This window comes from Aphelocoma coerulescens, chromosome 19, assembly GCF_041296385.1.
Source record: "Aphelocoma coerulescens isolate FSJ_1873_10779 chromosome 19, UR_Acoe_1.0, whole genome shotgun sequence".
NCBI lineage: Eukaryota > Metazoa > Chordata > Aves > Passeriformes > Corvidae > Aphelocoma > Aphelocoma coerulescens.
The window spans coordinates 6,601,169-6,617,148 of NC_091032.1; the positions used below are offsets into that span (position 1 = coordinate 6,601,169).

The 15,980-nt window shown below is 55.3% G+C and overlaps 2 protein-coding genes across 2 annotated transcripts; one reads left to right on the forward strand and one right to left on the reverse strand.

The window, feature by feature from the left end:
- The first annotated feature begins 92 nt into the window (after window positions 1-92).
- SARM1 (sterile alpha and TIR motif containing 1) lies at window positions 93-6,924 on the forward strand. Its single transcript, XM_069033597.1, has 9 exons — window positions 93-715; window positions 3,263-3,881; window positions 4,053-4,265; window positions 4,391-4,482; window positions 4,920-5,155; window positions 5,251-5,344; window positions 5,718-5,907; window positions 6,012-6,133; window positions 6,599-6,924. Exons 1-9 carry the CDS (start codon window positions 264-266, stop codon window positions 6,726-6,728), a joined length of 2,148 nt encoding a protein of 715 aa, XP_068889698.1. The 5' UTR covers window positions 93-263; the 3' UTR covers window positions 6,729-6,924.
- A 2,753-nt stretch (window positions 6,925-9,677) lies between these two features.
- SLC46A1 (solute carrier family 46 member 1) lies at window positions 9,678-14,806 on the reverse strand. Its single transcript, XM_069033362.1, has 5 exons — window positions 14,366-14,806; window positions 13,093-13,945; window positions 12,652-12,735; window positions 11,542-11,698; window positions 9,678-11,014 (listed from the first exon to the last, which is right to left on the reverse strand). Exons 1-5 carry the CDS (start codon window positions 14,606-14,608, stop codon window positions 10,951-10,953), a joined length of 1,401 nt encoding a protein of 466 aa, XP_068889463.1. The 5' UTR covers window positions 14,609-14,806; the 3' UTR covers window positions 9,678-10,950.
- Between the last annotated feature and the right edge of the window lie 1,174 nt (window positions 14,807-15,980).

Genomic DNA, 15,980 nt, shown 5'->3' on the forward strand with positions numbered 1-15,980 from the left:
GGGGCTGCAGCTGCCGGGACCGAGCCCCTCCTTGGAGAGGCGGTGCCTGCGCCCGGTGACATCAGCCCCGGGGACCGGGAAGCTGAGCCCGGCTCGGGGAAGGCGGATCCCGCTCCTCTTCCAGCTCCGCATCCCAGCAGGGCAGAGGGGGCAGCGGGACGCATCCTCCCTCCTGTCCCCCCCCAGCCGGCCACCCGCGTTCCCGCAGGAGCGGAGGGTCCCCGCGGGGGCGGTGGCGGGGGATGCTGCGGTAGCAGCCGCCGATGCTCGCCCTGCTCCTGTCGCTGCACACCCTGGGCCGGTCCCTGGCCATGGCGAGCGCGGAGAGGCTGGCGGTGCCCGAGTGTGTGAGCCGGGCGGGCGGCTGGGCGGGCGGGGGCAGCGCCCGGGAGCACGGCGGGGTCTCCCCCGGGGTGGGCACCGAGGTGCGGGAGGCGCTGGAGCGGGTCCTGCCCGTCCTCCGCCGGGCCATCGCCCACGCCACGCAGGCGGCCACCCCCGAGGGGCTGCGGGCGGCCCTGTCCGAGGTGTTCCGGCTGGTGGAGGAGGCCTGGGGGATGCCCGCCGTGGGGAGGGACGTGGCCAAGGTGCTGTGCGATGTGATTCGCCTCGAGGGAGGCCTGGACCTGCTGCTCAACCTGCTCTACACCGCCGAGCTGGAGACCAAGTGCCAGGCAGGAAAACTCCTGGAGCAGATCCTGGTGGCGGAAAACAGGTGAGTCTGCACAGAGCCCCTGACCCTGCCAGGCACAGCCCTCCCCACTGCCCCGGCCACCCCAGAATGGTTTGGGTTCGAAGGGACCTTAAAGACCTCATCTCAACCCTCTGCCATGGGCAGGGGCACCTTCCCATAGACCAGGTTGCTTCAAGTCCATCCAACCTGGCCTTGGACCTACCTTCACCCATCCCACCCACACCCCTCAAATTTCCCTGCTCTGGGTGCTCCCAGTCGCACAACCCCCCCCGGATCCCCACCACATCCCCCCACACCCAGCACTTATGCAAATTCATGTCCAGGCAATGACCATGAGCTGCTCCCTTCCCCCACAGCTGGAGGGAGGAGGACCAGCCCCCTCTCAGGGATGCTGGTGAGGGCTCGGCTGTCCTCCTGAGCCCCCCTCAGCCTGGTTGAGCTGAGTCAGTTTGGCTGGCTCAGAGCATCTGACCCGAAGGACAAGACGTGACTCCTCTTTAGCCATAACTGCAGCAGCAGGAGGAGAAGGAGGAGGAGGAGGACAAAGCCATTTCCCAGAGCCTTCCTGCTGCTGACCAGGGCTGGAATGAAGCCATAAGCAGGGGTCAGCAGCCCTTGACCCCTAGTTCAGATGCTGCCCAGGACAGGTGAGAGATGCTGGGATGTTTTTGTCAGAGCATGGGCACTGTGGGGTGGGAGCGTGGGCCTGAGTGTGTGTGTGTGTACACAGGTGCATGTGCACCCGTGGCACCTGACACATCGAAATCACAGCGCTGCTGATGCAACACCCACACACAGCTTACCCTTCCAACACCCCAAGTGCACTCTGCCAGCTCTGCTCTCCCTTGGAGCACTTTAACCCAGCCAGGCAGGGCTCTGGAAAGTATGTGAAGGGAGCCTGGCCAAAGTTGCTCTGGCTTCCTGGGGGGGTATCTCCTGCTGGAAGGTTGTGGACTCACAGCCTGGGCCTCACTGCATGCATTGTCAGGCAAAAATAAGCGGCAGCTAAATCAGGAAAGCCCATTAGGGTGGAATTTAATCCCAGGAAGCATCACTGGCACGGGCTGCATTCAGCACTCGGCTCCTTAGCAAGAGAAAGCATTTGCTGGAGTTGTTGTCTCTGCTCCAGGAGCAGTTCCTGGGCCATGGGCTTCCAGGCCCTCACCTCCCACAACTTCTGAGTGATGGCAGGGAAGTGTGGGGTTCCCCCTTGGGTCCAAGGCTCTCACTGACAGAGCTCTGCCAGTCTGTGCACAGCAGCAGAGGTGTTTAGCTGGGAGGTGGACAGGTCCTGGCTCCATCTGTGGCTGCAGGGAGTGGGGGATCTGTTGGGGCCATGTTTGTCATCCAGCTCCATGGCTGAGTCCGGGCTCGGAGCCAGACCCAGGCTGAAGGCTTTTTTTTTTCCCCCAGGGCTCTCCACAACATTTCCTGTCAAACCCACCCCAAGGTCACTGAGAGCCCTGTGGGTCACAGGCTTCCCAGAAACGCTCTTCCTGCCTGCCAGCACAGAGGCTGGTGTGCCATCACCCCACCATCGCTGGGGACCGAGCGCCACTGCCCTCGTGAGCAGCAGGGCATGGGGCACCTCTGCCAGTGCTGCCTCACTAACGGAGCAGCTCTGTCACGGCACCAAATGGCCACTGCTGAGGGGAGGAATGGAACTGCCACTCACCCCAGGAAAGCTCATGGGAGCACAGCCAAGAGCTCATCTCAGAGGGTGGCGAGGCCCTGGCACAGGTTGCCCAGAGAAGCTGTGCACACACCCCTGGGAGTGTCCGAGGCCAGGTTGGACAGGGCTTGGAGCAACCTGGGATAGTGGAAGGTGTCCCTGCCTGTGGCAGGGGGTTGGAACTGGAGGAATTTTTATGTCGCTTCCAACCCACATCATTCTGTGATCCTGATTTTCCCCTTCCTCACCTCATTTTCAAGGCACAGCCCCATTCAGGTGTCATTTTAAGCACAGGACTCCCAAGGTCAGCCATGGCCAAGCAGCAGCTGGTGGCCCTTGGCCACCTACCCCAGGCTCTTGCTGTCCTCTTCCAGAAGAGTGCAGGACTGAGGAAATAAAGAGCTTCCCTCCAGCTGCCATCCCAGGACAGACAGACCTCCCCTCTGTGTCCCACTTGTGGACAGGGCTGCTTGGCTGCTCATCCAGATGTGACAGCCCTGCCCTGACAGCACTGGCAGCAGTGCTTAGGGGACAAACAAGTTTCACCCCAAAACATCTCCACACCACAGCAATGGCTGGCCCAGCAGATCCATTTCCAGCCTGGCATTAACCTACCCTGCCTGTTAATTGCTATGAATATCCTACCTCGAGCATGAGAGCATCCAGCAAGGGGGTCCTGGACCGTGCACCCCATCACAAGTTTTTCCATCAGACCCAGACAGGCTTTTCCAGCACCAGCCTGTTGCATCCTGCTGCATTGCACATCTGGCAGCTGTGTCCCACAAGGAGCTGTCTGTCTGTCCTGGGATAAATGTCACCAAGGCATGGGGCACACCAGTCACTCTTCTCACTCCTTGCACACCCATCCGCCCCTCACCTGCCTCTCCTTCCCGCAGGGACCGGATCGCTCGGATCGGTCTGGGCGTGATCCTGAACTTAGCCAAGGAGCGGGATGTCCCTCAGCTGGCTCAGAGTGTCTCTGGGATCCTGGAGCACATGTTCAAGCACACGGAGGAGACCTGCTTCCAGCTCATCTCCGACGGGGGCCTGGATGCCATCCTCTACTGGTGCCGCTGGACGGACCCCGCCGTGCTGCGCCACTGCGCCATGGCCTTGGCCAACTGTGCCATGTATGGGGGCCAGGCCAACCAGCGCCTCATGATCGAGAAGAAGGCGGCAGAGTGGCTTTTCCCGCTGGCCTTCTCCAAAGACGACGAGCTGATCCGGCTGCACGCCTGCCTGGCCATCACGGTGCTGGCCACCAACAAGGAGATCGAGAAGGAGGTGGAGCGCTCGGGGACGCTGGCTCTGGTGGAGCCCTTCATCGCCTCGCTGGATCCGGAGCACTTCGCCCGCGAGATGCTGGGCAGCAGTGACAACATCCAGGGGCGGACGGCGCAGGACCTGCAGCGCCTCGTGCCCCTGCTGGACAGCTCCCGGCTGGAAGCCCAGTGCATCGCTGCCTTCTACCTCTGCACCGAGGCTGCCATCAAAGCCAGGCAGAAGAAAACACAGGTAAAGGGTAGGTTGGCCTGGAGGAAGGTGGTGACAAAGGGAAGGAGTGCCACAGCTGCATCTTGGTGTCTTTTGCTCACCAAACACCTTGGTCCTCCCCTGGCCTGGCACAGGTTGTTGGGAAGAGGATGAGGGGAAGCAAAGTGACATCTCCTCCCTTTGTGCCCCCAGATTTTCAGCGAGATCGGGGCCACGCAGAGCCTGAAGAGGATTGTATGCTACTCCACCAGCAGCACCACCTCCTCCCTGGCCAAAAAGGTGCTGCGCATGATAGGGGAGGAGGTTCCTCGGCGCATCCTGCCCACAGTTCCCAACTGGAAGTCCTGCGAGGTGCAGACATGGCTGCAGCAGATTGGATTCAATAAATACTGCCAGAGATTCCTGGTAGGGCTTTGTGCTGGGGGAGGGACACCTGGATGGACTCTTCTGCTCCATCTTGCAGCACAGGTGTAAGCATCTCACCCGGCAGCTTTTCCCAGGACCTTTCCAGCCTGGATTTCTCTTGGCAGGATCACCAGGTGGATGGGGACATTCTCCTGAGGCTGACAGAGCAGGAGCTGCAGAAGGATTTGGGAATGGACTCCAGCATCACTCGGAAAAGGTAGGACCACCACCAGGGCACACTGGACTCCCTCATGGCCATCACCACAGTGGCAGAGCCAGGGACAAGGCCTCTGCAAAAACAAGAATGGAGATCCTCCAAATGCAAAACCTGGACTGCCAGGGCTTTTCCACTGCACTTTGCAGTCCCAGAGGGATTTCTGTAATGGGACCACTGTACAAGTGTGGGTGGGGGAAAGAGCACCGGTGGCACAGGGCAGGTGGGATCCTGCAAGTTACCCAGAAAGATGGGAACTTACCCTTAGCTGAGCTCCTCACACCTCGGTGTCCCGAGGACCAGCACTCCCATGCTGCTGTTCTTCTCTTTCCTCTTCCTGTAGCTCATCCTTCACCCCAGCACGGAGCTACACTCCCTCCTGAGCAGGTAAAAGCTGTGGTCCCACGTGTCTCTGAGTGCCCCATTTATTTCTCCACCAGGTTTTTCCGGGAGCTGACGGAGCTCAAGACCTTCGCCAATTACTCCACCTGCGACCGCAGCAACTTGGCCGACTGGCTGGGGGGCATCGACCCCAAATTCCGGCAGTACACCTACAACCTGCTCACCTGCGGCATCGACCGCAACTTCCTGCACCGCGTGACGGAGCAGCAGCTGCAGGAGGACTGTCACATCCACACCGGCTTCCACCGCGTCCGCATCCTCACCGCGGCCAGGGGTGCGGCTCCCAGCGGGAGGGAAGGGTGTTGAGGGGTGTTTGGGATGAGCTGCCGGGTGGTTGTTAACTTCTGGTGGTTGTTTTGCGCTGCCTAGAAACGCTTCACTCCCCCATCACGCTGCAAACCACGTCCAACGGGACCGATGTGTTCATCAGCTACCGGAGGAGCACCGGCTCGCAGCTGGCCAGGTGAGTCCTGCAGGGAACGGTGAAGCCCAGAGGGAAGGTGGGTGGGAAAAGTGTGAAATGGGGAGGAAGGGAGGCTGCCAAAAGCTGCAGAAAAGATGGGGACAGCACACACGATAGCCTGCACAGTGGAGAGGTCAGTTCCCAGCCCTGTCACGGCTGCTTTGGCACTGACTGACCCTTTCCTCACACTTGTAGGGCTGTAGAGGATCACAGCAGGGAGTCAGTGTCAGCTCCTCGAGTTCTCTGCACGTGCCCAGACAGCTGGGCTGGAGCTGGCATCTCATTCCCTGCTCCTGTCTCACCGTGTCTCAGCCAACGTGGTGGGACAGCACATGAAACATCTCCTCACGGTGCTGTCCCCTCTTGCCACCAGCCTGCTGAAGGTCCACCTGCAGCTCCACGGCTTCAGCGTGTTCATTGACGTGGAGAAGCTGGAGGCAGGGAAGTTTGAAGATAAACTGCTCCAGAGCGTCCTGAGTGCCCGGAATTTTGTGCTGGTCCTCTCGCCAAACGCACTGGACAAATGCATGGAGGACCCTGAGTGCAAGGACTGGGTACACAAGGTAAGAGATGCCACCAGGTGGGAGCTGTGTGAACACTGGTAGTGGGAGGGAGTTGGTGATGGGCTGATAGAGGCCATGAAAACCTGCATGTTCTGTTACTGCAGGAGATTGTGACAGCCCTGAACTCTGGAAAGAACATTGTACCTGTCACAGACCATTTTGAGTGGCCGGACCCAGAAACCCTTCCCAAGGACATGAGGGCTGTCCTGAAATTCAATGGTATCATGTAAGTAAAAGCCAGCTGTGCCATGGGGTTCCTTGACACCTGGAGAGAACAACTTGCATAAGGAGTAGCAAAGTGCCCAAGGACATTGGGACAAACAGATGAGGGAGGCAGAACAGGTTGAAGGACAGTCACTCCAGGTGCTCCAAAGCATGAAGGGAGCAAAGGTTTCCACCAAATCCCTGCTGCTGGTGTTGTGCTGGGGCTCCTCTGGGTGACAGAGGAGTCACTGCCAGGAGGACACCCAGCCCCAGGCAGGAGTGATGCTGGCAGGTTTCACAGCTCACCTGGGTTTCTTTCCCCTCCTGCCTTCCCTTTGTGCATCCCAGCCTGGCAGGGCATCCAAGGAGCTCCTGGAGAGCTGGGGTGGAGGAAAGGGGTCTCTGGCTTCTAGCCCAAATGAATGCAGCTATCTTGTGGCACCCTACACACAACAGAGGAAGTATCACATTTTCCCCTCGAATACAGGTGGTCCCACGAGTACCAGGAGGCGACGATTGACAAAATCATCCGCTTTCTCCAGGGCCGCTCCTCCCGGGACTCCTCGGCTGGGTCAGAGAATGGGCTGGACTGTTTGCACTCCCTGGGGCAGAGCTAGAACCAGCAGCACAGCAGCCTCAGAGACTCCCAGCTGACCCCTTTTTGTGTGGGTCCAAATTTATCCCTCCTGACTTTTTCCCATCTTTGAGAGAAAACCTGTGGCTCTTTACTCCCTCCTCACCCTCCAAGTACAAGCCCCTTGGCCCCTCTCCCCATGGCACCTGGGGAGCCAAGCCAGGGTGGACTCTGGGATGGATTATGTGTCTTCCATGTGGGGTGGCAGGACATGCACGGGGTGTGAGGGAAACTGGCACCATCCAGACCCCACAAGCAGCTGCAGCTTCCCTCAGAAACACATCCAAAGAGGAAGGATCTTCCAAGGACTGAAAATTGGAGAAGTGTTGAGAATCCATCACAAGAGGACACACGGGAGAGAAGAGCAATTGAGAGGAATGTGTGGCTCTGCTGCGTGTCCCAGGAATATCCTTGTGGTCAGAAACTGAGAGCAGGAAAGGGCAAATAAAAACTAAGCCCTAACAAAATCTTTGTGTTTGGAAAAGATAACCCAAAGGGGCCTTCTGAACTGCTTTATCTTTCCCAGCAATGTCCCTTTATCACAAGAGCTCCTTCCCTCCTCGTGGGACTTCCACCTCCCAGTGCTGCAACACCGCTGTGTGCTCTTAACTCTGGCAGTGGAAGTTTGGGGTTAGACCACGTGAAGTTTCTGCAGGATCTCTGCAAAAAGTGCTTTTAAAATACCCTCCTTCCCTCCTTCTGAGGTCTCAGCTTCACCACTTTATCAGGTCTCTGATTTCAGGGCACTGGAGGTTGGACTGTGACCCTGGAAAAGTTCTATCCATGCAGGGAAGATGCTAATTGCTGTGTTTGTGGAGTTATTCTTCACTGTGGCTGTATTTTATCCTGTCACTGCTCCACAGCCGATCTCCCATGCTCTGTGCCTTCAGCAGGAGCTGGCGAATCTCTCTGCTGACCACCACACACCCCCACAACCCTGGCTGAGCTCCTTGGGGTCATCCCTACTCATTGCTGGATGCAATTCCAACTGTTTGTTCCTACCGACCTCTTCTCAACACCCACTGGGGCTGTTTGCATCTCCTCAGCTTAAAATATCAAGAAAAAGTGAAGCTGATGCAAAGGGCTGGCAAAGGATGCTCCAGATGGGAGCAGGACCATCAGTGCCTGCTGCCAACACTGCTGGTGAGGAACTGTGGGCATCCTGACACAAATCCCTGAATTCCACACTCCAGGCTGCTGAATCTCCTTGCAGAAGCAGCAGGCTCCTCTTCCTATCCCTGCTCGAAAAAAACTCAACTGTTTCAGGAGGTAACAGAGTCTCAGCCACCTTGTCCTCCTCCTGGCTCTCCCTGAAGCCCTGCTTTAACTGTCAGGAACACAAACACTTTTTTCTTTTGGCTTGGTTCCATGAACATTTCAGGAAAAAAGAAAAAAGAGAGAAGTTAATTCTGGTGCTTTATGGATAGTTCTTATCAGCTCACAGTTAATGGCATCTTTGCTTTCTACTGAAAGGTTAATAGCCCTATCTGCCCAGCATTCAACAGAATTAGAATCCATCTAATCTCCAGATTAAACAACCAGAAGCCAGCAGATGAGCCCAAAGGTGAATCTGCCAAAGGATAAAAGCCTCTTGTGAGCTGCTTCAGGGAAAAGCCTTCAGTAACTGAATGTCAAGGCCTCCATGGCCACTGAAGGAGTCCCATACAAACAGTCCTAAGGATTTTTCTCCCTGCAATAATACCTGGTAAGATGATTGTGTCTTGTTTCTCAGGAGCTCTGTAGCAATCAACCTCCTCACCCAGCATTCAATGTGGAGATTTACTTGTTCTCCACAGCTCAGGTGTCTCACCTGAAACCAGACCCCATCTCCTGCTCCAGCTGCCCAGACTGTGACTCCTCCTATTTCCCCATCATTATCTTCACCTCAGTGAACTTGCCCTGCTTCTGGCAAGACATCCCAGACCCAGCCCCTTCCAGCTGGAGCAGTCCCAAGGAAATGAATTCCTCTGTCCTCACCCTCCCTCATTCCTTTGCTCTGCCATGTCAAAAAGTGTTTGGAGTTATTCTATCAGGCGTTATTAATAAATCTGGTTTTTACTCTAAATCCCCACTCCTTTGTCTGTATCACGTGCTTCTCTCCCTGCAGGCTTTTCACACTTGTTTTCCCTTGCCATTGTGAAGCAGACTGACATTCCCAAGCACCATTCCCTGCAGGAACCCCTCACTTCCCACTCACCTTTCACGGGCTGATGCACTGCATCCCCAGGGACTCTGCCTGCTGCCACCAGCCATGGCTCCACTGTTGCAACTCTTGGAGGACAGCCTAGAAAAACTTTGGTTTAATTTTTTTAATAAGGCCTAATAGCTGCCATTGAACCTCTCCCCATGCAGAGCCAGGTTTCACCTCACTGCACAACACTGAGCAGCTGCTTGAATTGGCCTCCGTGGAGCAGAGACGACTTTGCTTCACAATCAGCTCAGCCACAAACATCTACTGCAGCATTCACAGCATGCCCTGTTCCTCTGGGAGGCCAGTTCCAGGCTTAGCCCAGCAATCAGACCTGTAACTCCTGTGTTCCCTGGCACGACTGCTTGGAGCAAGTGGAGGAACACCAAGTTCTTAAAGCCTCCCTGCTTCTCTACTCCCCAGTTCTCCTGCTTTGACCACAAACTCCCAATGGACAGGGACAAAGCTGGCTACAAGCATTTCATGTTTTCTGCACACTGAAGATGGGTTTCAAACGAAGCTCTCCTGCAAGCTTTACCTTGGTGGTCAGGAAAAGCAAGTTGGGGCTGCTTGCAAGACCCAAACCTGCATTTTTCCTGATTTTTCACTCTCACACACTCATTCTCCACAAGACAGATAAATCCCTGCTGCTCCTTCTTTACTAAAGTCTTCAATACAGGGCTGAGAATGAAAACAACAGAGAGAAGCCCTGAACAAGTCAAGGACGAAGGAAATCAAGAGCTGTACAAGATACCCAGAGTTTTATGAACCAGAAAAGAGCATGAAGGTTTTATTCATTCTGAAAATAAGAGTAAAGTCATTACTGCATGTACCAGAACAGCGTGTGCAGTGCAGTGCACACAGAACTGCTGGTTTATGGCACGTTGAAGAAAAAAGGGATTACAGCAACACAGGTAACGCTTCAGAAAGAACAATTATAAGCACCATGGACGTGGGGTTTGCTTGCTGGCATTAACAGATCCCAAACCAGGCAGCAAAGGTCATTAACACAAAATTATGCTACGTATAATGAAAAGAAACTAATCCTAAAGACACAAGTCCTGTCCCCACACCAGCTTGCTGAGGAAGGGCTCTGAATAAGCACAGCAGCGATTGCACACGACTGGGGCACACCCATCAAACTGTTTTGCAGTGTAAGGGGAAAAAAATCCAACAATTTTAGCCTTAAGTTCACCAAGTTTGGCAACTGTCGATTAAGGCACCTGCAGGAGTTGCTTCAAGGATCCTCGGGGGTCCCTCCCAACCTAGGATTTATTCTACTGGCACTCCAGTATTCTCAGATGATCTGTTACTTCTCAAAAACACCTCTGAGATCCTGGGCTGAGCTGCAGACGGGCAGGACATGCCCCTGGCATTCCTTCCAACACTTCATCAATTAGATCCTCTCCTCAGGACACCTCTGACTTGCAAAACCAAAGCTGGTTCAGTCAGCAAGGACAGCAATAGCACTCCTGTGCTAAATTGCCCCTCTCCATAAGGATTTTTGTGGTCTGGCATGTCACATTTGTTGGGTTTTTACTGATAACATGATGATCTGGAGCACAGATCTTCCCCCACCCCCAGCAGGACATTGCTGGGTGCCTCTGCTTCAGTCTGTGCCTCAACCACACCAACAGCTCCTCTGCTGCACACTGTAGTACTCAGAGGTGAAAATGCTTGGCAATCAAACCAGGACTCAGTCCTCTCTCCCCACTAAAAGCATGGCAGAGCCTTCTGGCCCCACCAAACCCCAAACTAGCTTTGCAAAAGGTCCTCAGAACAGCTTGATTGGCTTTTGGACCTCTTGGGTTTTCTCTGACAGATGAGCCAACACAATCTTGAGGAGGCATTCACAGCTCCAAATCAAGTTCCTCCTGTGATTTCCAACTATTTGGCATTCAGAAGTTAGTAAGGACAAGCAGGGTGTCCCTCCCACACTGATCTGTGCTTTGAGGGAAGAACAAAGTGCAATCTTCAGGTGGACGCTGCCGTGCTGGTGAATTCCTTGTTGTTAAATTCAGTCTTTCCTAGCATCTTGGAAGTGGTTGTAGTCGTGTTTTGAATCCCAGAGTTGTATCCACCTAGAAAAGAATGAACAGTTTCAGCTTTCAAAGGCACATGGGGATGTTGCTGAATTGAGTGAGTCTTACAAGTTTCAGAGGAACAAAACAAAATGACCCTGCCAGGAGCTGTTGCACTTGTACAAATCCCAACACGTCCCCCCCCCCCAGAGGATTTGTTTTCTATCACAACAAAACTTCTGCTTTAATTACTAAAGAAATTACAGGAAGAGAGACTGCTGAGAGAGCTCCATCTCCTCCATGAAGAACTTTCAAATTCAATTCCAGATTTTGGATTCCATTGAGGGTGGAGTGAGGCTTTGAAGTAGTTTGAATATCGGCAGCTACATCACTCAGGCTGCAGGTTTATCCCTACAATTCAGATTCCAAAAGAAATGACCTGCACCTCTGTTTACCAGGGCACCAAACACCCTCTCACAACCACAACTGAAAATATGCCTTAAAAACTGCCAGCTTCTATCCTAAAAGTAAATAGTATTGTCCATATGACATGGCATGGCAAAGTTTAGGCATTTGAAGTAAATTACCCAAGGATAGCTGCTGGAATAAGAAGAATTATAGCCCCAAAAAGAAATGGGAATCCCCTCATGAAGTGCAAGGTGGCAGGGTAGAGAGAGTTGAACACTCCTGTAGCCACGAGTGAACACAGCCCTTCCACGCAGGCAACAGAAGCAAAGAGAGCACCTGGAAAAGAGAGATAAGAGGATAATGGTGAGATAGGCAGGTGGTTATTGCCTGTAAACAGCTGTAACACATCACCCTCAGTGGATTCTGCCAGTCTTCCCAAGGGGTTGAACTTGCCATCAGAAAGGTGTATCAAGTGTGATAAGGTGGGACACAGGGCTGGCCCAGCAGGTCCAACCTGTGGCCAGGGTCACCTCACCAAGCTGCAGGATTTGGATCAGGAGCTGACCAGGGATATTATCTATCAGCTGGACTGTAAATGCTTCAGGTCAGGGCTCTGTAGATTGCCAAGCACCTCTTATCACTTGTTAAACATTAAGTACAGCAGAAGATTTAGTGCCATAAATCCGCTGTACGCGCCGTGGCCATTCTAAAATAAGAAACATGAGTTGTGCAAAATCACCTTTCGATCGCTGCCACCTGGATTCCCTCCTCCCTCTGTCTGCCTCGGAGATATTCCTATGCTCTGTTTCACAGCAAGTGCAAGCCCTCCAAACACAGAACTGGACAAAAGGCAATTATGCTCCTCCTGAGGGTTCCCCATGATCTTTCACCATGGTCAATGATACAACCCTCCAACAACACCTGGTTCTTCCCACTGTTACTGATCTACAGAGGAAAGTTATGGACAGCAGAATGACCCTTTTTTCCTCGTTACATAACCCATTTTAACTCTTGCTCCTTGTAAATGTTTTGGAAATGAACAGATGGATGAATGAAATATTCCCACTTCTCTTCTCTTGCTCTCATCTTGAAAACGCAGCAAGTCTGAATTAAAGAAGGACAATTTTTTGGGAAAAAAAATAAAACATTACCCTGGGCCTGAGGGTGAATGCAGGGGCACAGGAGTCCAGAGCAGCCAGGGAACTCCTAACCTCCCCAGAGTTTGATTTCAGTGTTCCAAGAAGACAGCATTTCAGGACCTGGCTTAAGCACAGTGGCTAATTCCTTACCCTGTTCCGTCTCACTGACCAGCTTGGAGAGCTTGGATCTGATGACTGGAGTGGCTGCCATGGAAAGGAACAGAATCCCATAACCTGTGAGCAAGACATGGCACATTAGGGAAATGCTCAGCTGAAAAATAAGGTCTCCACAGTCAGTCCCAGAAATCTGCAGCTGCTGGCAGTGTCTCCCTGCTATATTTAGACGCAATTCACCCTCCTGGATCTCATAAAGCACTTTAGTCTGTGTCTGCAGTGTAATACAGCTCTGGGAAACCTAACATTCTAGGAACTACATGGATGCACTAACAACTTTAGTGTTTGGCCAACACTGCCACAGTTTTTTTGGTGCACAAGGCAGAACTTCCTCACGTGCCTGAACTTCCAGAAGCGCATCATCAGCATCAATATGCTAAAAGCCTGAGAAACAGGGATTTAAGACTTCGGCATCACCTGTAAACATCAGTGGTGTTGTGGTAGCAAGGGAAATCACCACCAGCCCAGCAATGTTGGAGAGCAATCCTATCTCTGCCACCCAGGTGTCCTCAAGGCAGAGCTGCAGCAGCCTCAGCCCCACCAGGCTGCTCAGGTAAGCCAGGTAGCTGGCGGCGGAGCCGTACCCGATGAGGTCGGAAGCCCAGCAGAGAGGGAAGCCGAGCTCATACAAAACATAGAGGTCCTTGGCTCCAAAATGCACCGTGACAATCAGAAAGAAAGCCAGGGAGTACAGAGCCAGCTTCCACCTGGAGCTCGGGTGTTCGGGCGCCGTGTACAGCCTGTACACAGCCTTGTAGTGGCTGAGCGTGAACAGCTTGGCCGCTCTCTTCTGCTTCACCGACTCCTGGAGGAAGAAAGCGGCATAGAGAGTGGCAGCAAGGCTGGCAGCAAAGGCCAGCCAGAAGGGGTTGATGTAGCCCTGGGTCTTGCGCCACTGGCCACCGCCAATGCTGGCCACCATGCCTGCAGTGCCCAAGCACGCCTCGAGGATGGCCACCCGGAAGGTCCGCGCACGCCGCTCGCTGGTGTCGGCCACGTAGGAGAAGCAGCTGGCCAGGATCAGGTTGTAGTCACCTGTGAGGCCGCTCAAAATGCGTCCCAGGAGGAAGAAGGCAACGTGCAGCTCCAGGTACATGACCAGCAGGTAGATGGCCGTCTGCAGGGCCATGCCCGCGGCCGGCAGGATCAGCGCCGGGCGCCGGCCCACGCTGTCGCTCCATGGGCCGAAGAGAGTCACGGAGAAGAGGCTGACGAAGAAACCTCCCAGGTTGATGTAGAGGTTCCAGTGGGACACCAGGGCTTCCACCTCCTGCAGGAGAAACAGGCAGCTGAGGAGCTCCAACAGCAGCCAGTGCCATCCTGAGCTCCCCACTCCTCCTGGGGCTCCCTGGTCCTCCCAAGCTCTCATTCCTCTCCGGACTCTCCGCTCCCAGGGGCTCCCTGCTCCTGCCGAGCTCCCTGTTCCCCTTGGGCCTCCTCCGGGACACCTCTCTTCCCCTGCTCCCAGAGAGCTTCCCTCTCCCCTGGGACCTCCTGTTCGCCGTGAGCTTCCCACTCCTTCTGGGGCTCCCCACTCCCACAGACTCCCCTCTCCCCAGGACGTCCCCATCTATCCCCGTGCCTCTCCCCCGGACGCTCCTCTCCCCCTGAGTTCTTCATCTACACTCAGAGCTCCCCTCTCCCCGCTCTCTCCCGTCCCCCCGGGCCCCCCGCACCCCGGTGTCCGCACCTGCCGCAGGGGGTCGGCGGTAGCGTTGCCGTTCCCGCAGCCGGCGGAGTCGGTGTTGTTGAAGTCGCTGTAGCCGTGCTCGGCACCCAGCCGGTCCCACAGGTACTGGGTGGCCAGCGGGCCCTGCAGCCCCAGCGACACGGTGGCCAGGAACAGCAGCGGCTCTACGGCGAGCAGCGACGGGCGGCACCGGCCGGGGGGCACCGGGGGCTCGGCGGGCGGCGGGGCGGCCATGGCAGCCATGGAGGGGCGGAGGCTCCGCCCGGAACGGGACTAACACGGCTCCGCCCAGAACGGGACCGGCACGGCTCCGCCCGGAACGGGACTAACACGGCTCCGCCCGGATCGGGACCGACACGGCTCCGCCCGGATCGGGACCGATACGGCTCCGCCCGGGACGGGACCGACACGGCTCCGCCCGGATCGAAACCGACACGGCTCCGCCCGGATCGGGACCGACACGGCTCCGCCCAGAACGGGACCGGCCCGGCTCCGCCCGGATCGGGACCGACACGGCTCCGCCCGGAACGGGACCGACACGGCTCCGCCCGGGACGGGACCGACACGGCTCCGCCCGGATCGAAACCGACACGGCTCCGCCCGGATCGGGACCGATACGGCTCCGCCCGGGACGGGACCGGCCCAGCTCCGCCCGGATCGGGACCGACACGGCTCCGCCCGGGACGGGACCGACACGGCTCCGCCCGGATCGAAACCGACACGGCTCCGCCCGGATCAGCTCCCCCCGGTGCCCGGAGCGGAGCCGCGGGGGTCCCCGAGACCCCTCGGCGCTGGCGCTGCAGCGAGCGCGGTGCTAAAGGTGCAGCTCTCAGCGGGTGCTGTTGCATAGAATCGTGTGATTGTTGAGGTGAGAAAATCCCTCTGAGATCATCGAGTCCAACGTTAGCCCAGCACGGCCAAAGCCACCGCTGAACCACGTCCCCAAGTGCCACATCCGCACGATCCCTGCAGGGAGGGGGACTCCACCACTGCCCTGGGAAGCTGTGGTAGTGCCCAAACACCCTCTGGATGAAGAACCTTTTCCTAATATCCAGCCTAAACCCCCTGACATGGCTTCATGCTGCTCCCTCGGGTCCTGTCACTGGTCACCAGAGGAGAGAAAACAGCCCCGGCTCTAAAATGCCCCTCATGAGGAAACTGCAGAATGCAATGAAGGCTCCCCTCAGTGTTCTCCAGCCTCAACAAACCAAGCAAAACAAAAATCAACATTTTAACTGCACTAGGATCAGCAAAATACTGCATTTAGCAATATACGATCACTTCTATTACTTCACATTAGAAAATACTTCCTTTTATGAAGGACGAAATAACTTACAAACTCAGTTAGTAAAGGAGGTTTTGGCTGTGCTGTCTGATTCCTGTGAGGTTTGGCCTGCCTCGAAGAGCAGATCAGTAAGCAAAGACCAAGTTGTCCTTTAAATCCAAAGCACACAATTCAGAGTGTTAGATTAACCCGTTTATATAAACTAGAGCAGTTCCAACCTAATGTAAACTGGCATCGCTCCTCTGACACCACTGAGGGAATGCTCATGGGTCACAGGACAAGATAGAAACCATTCATTTTGCAGTAAAATACTTACACAACTCATTTTTA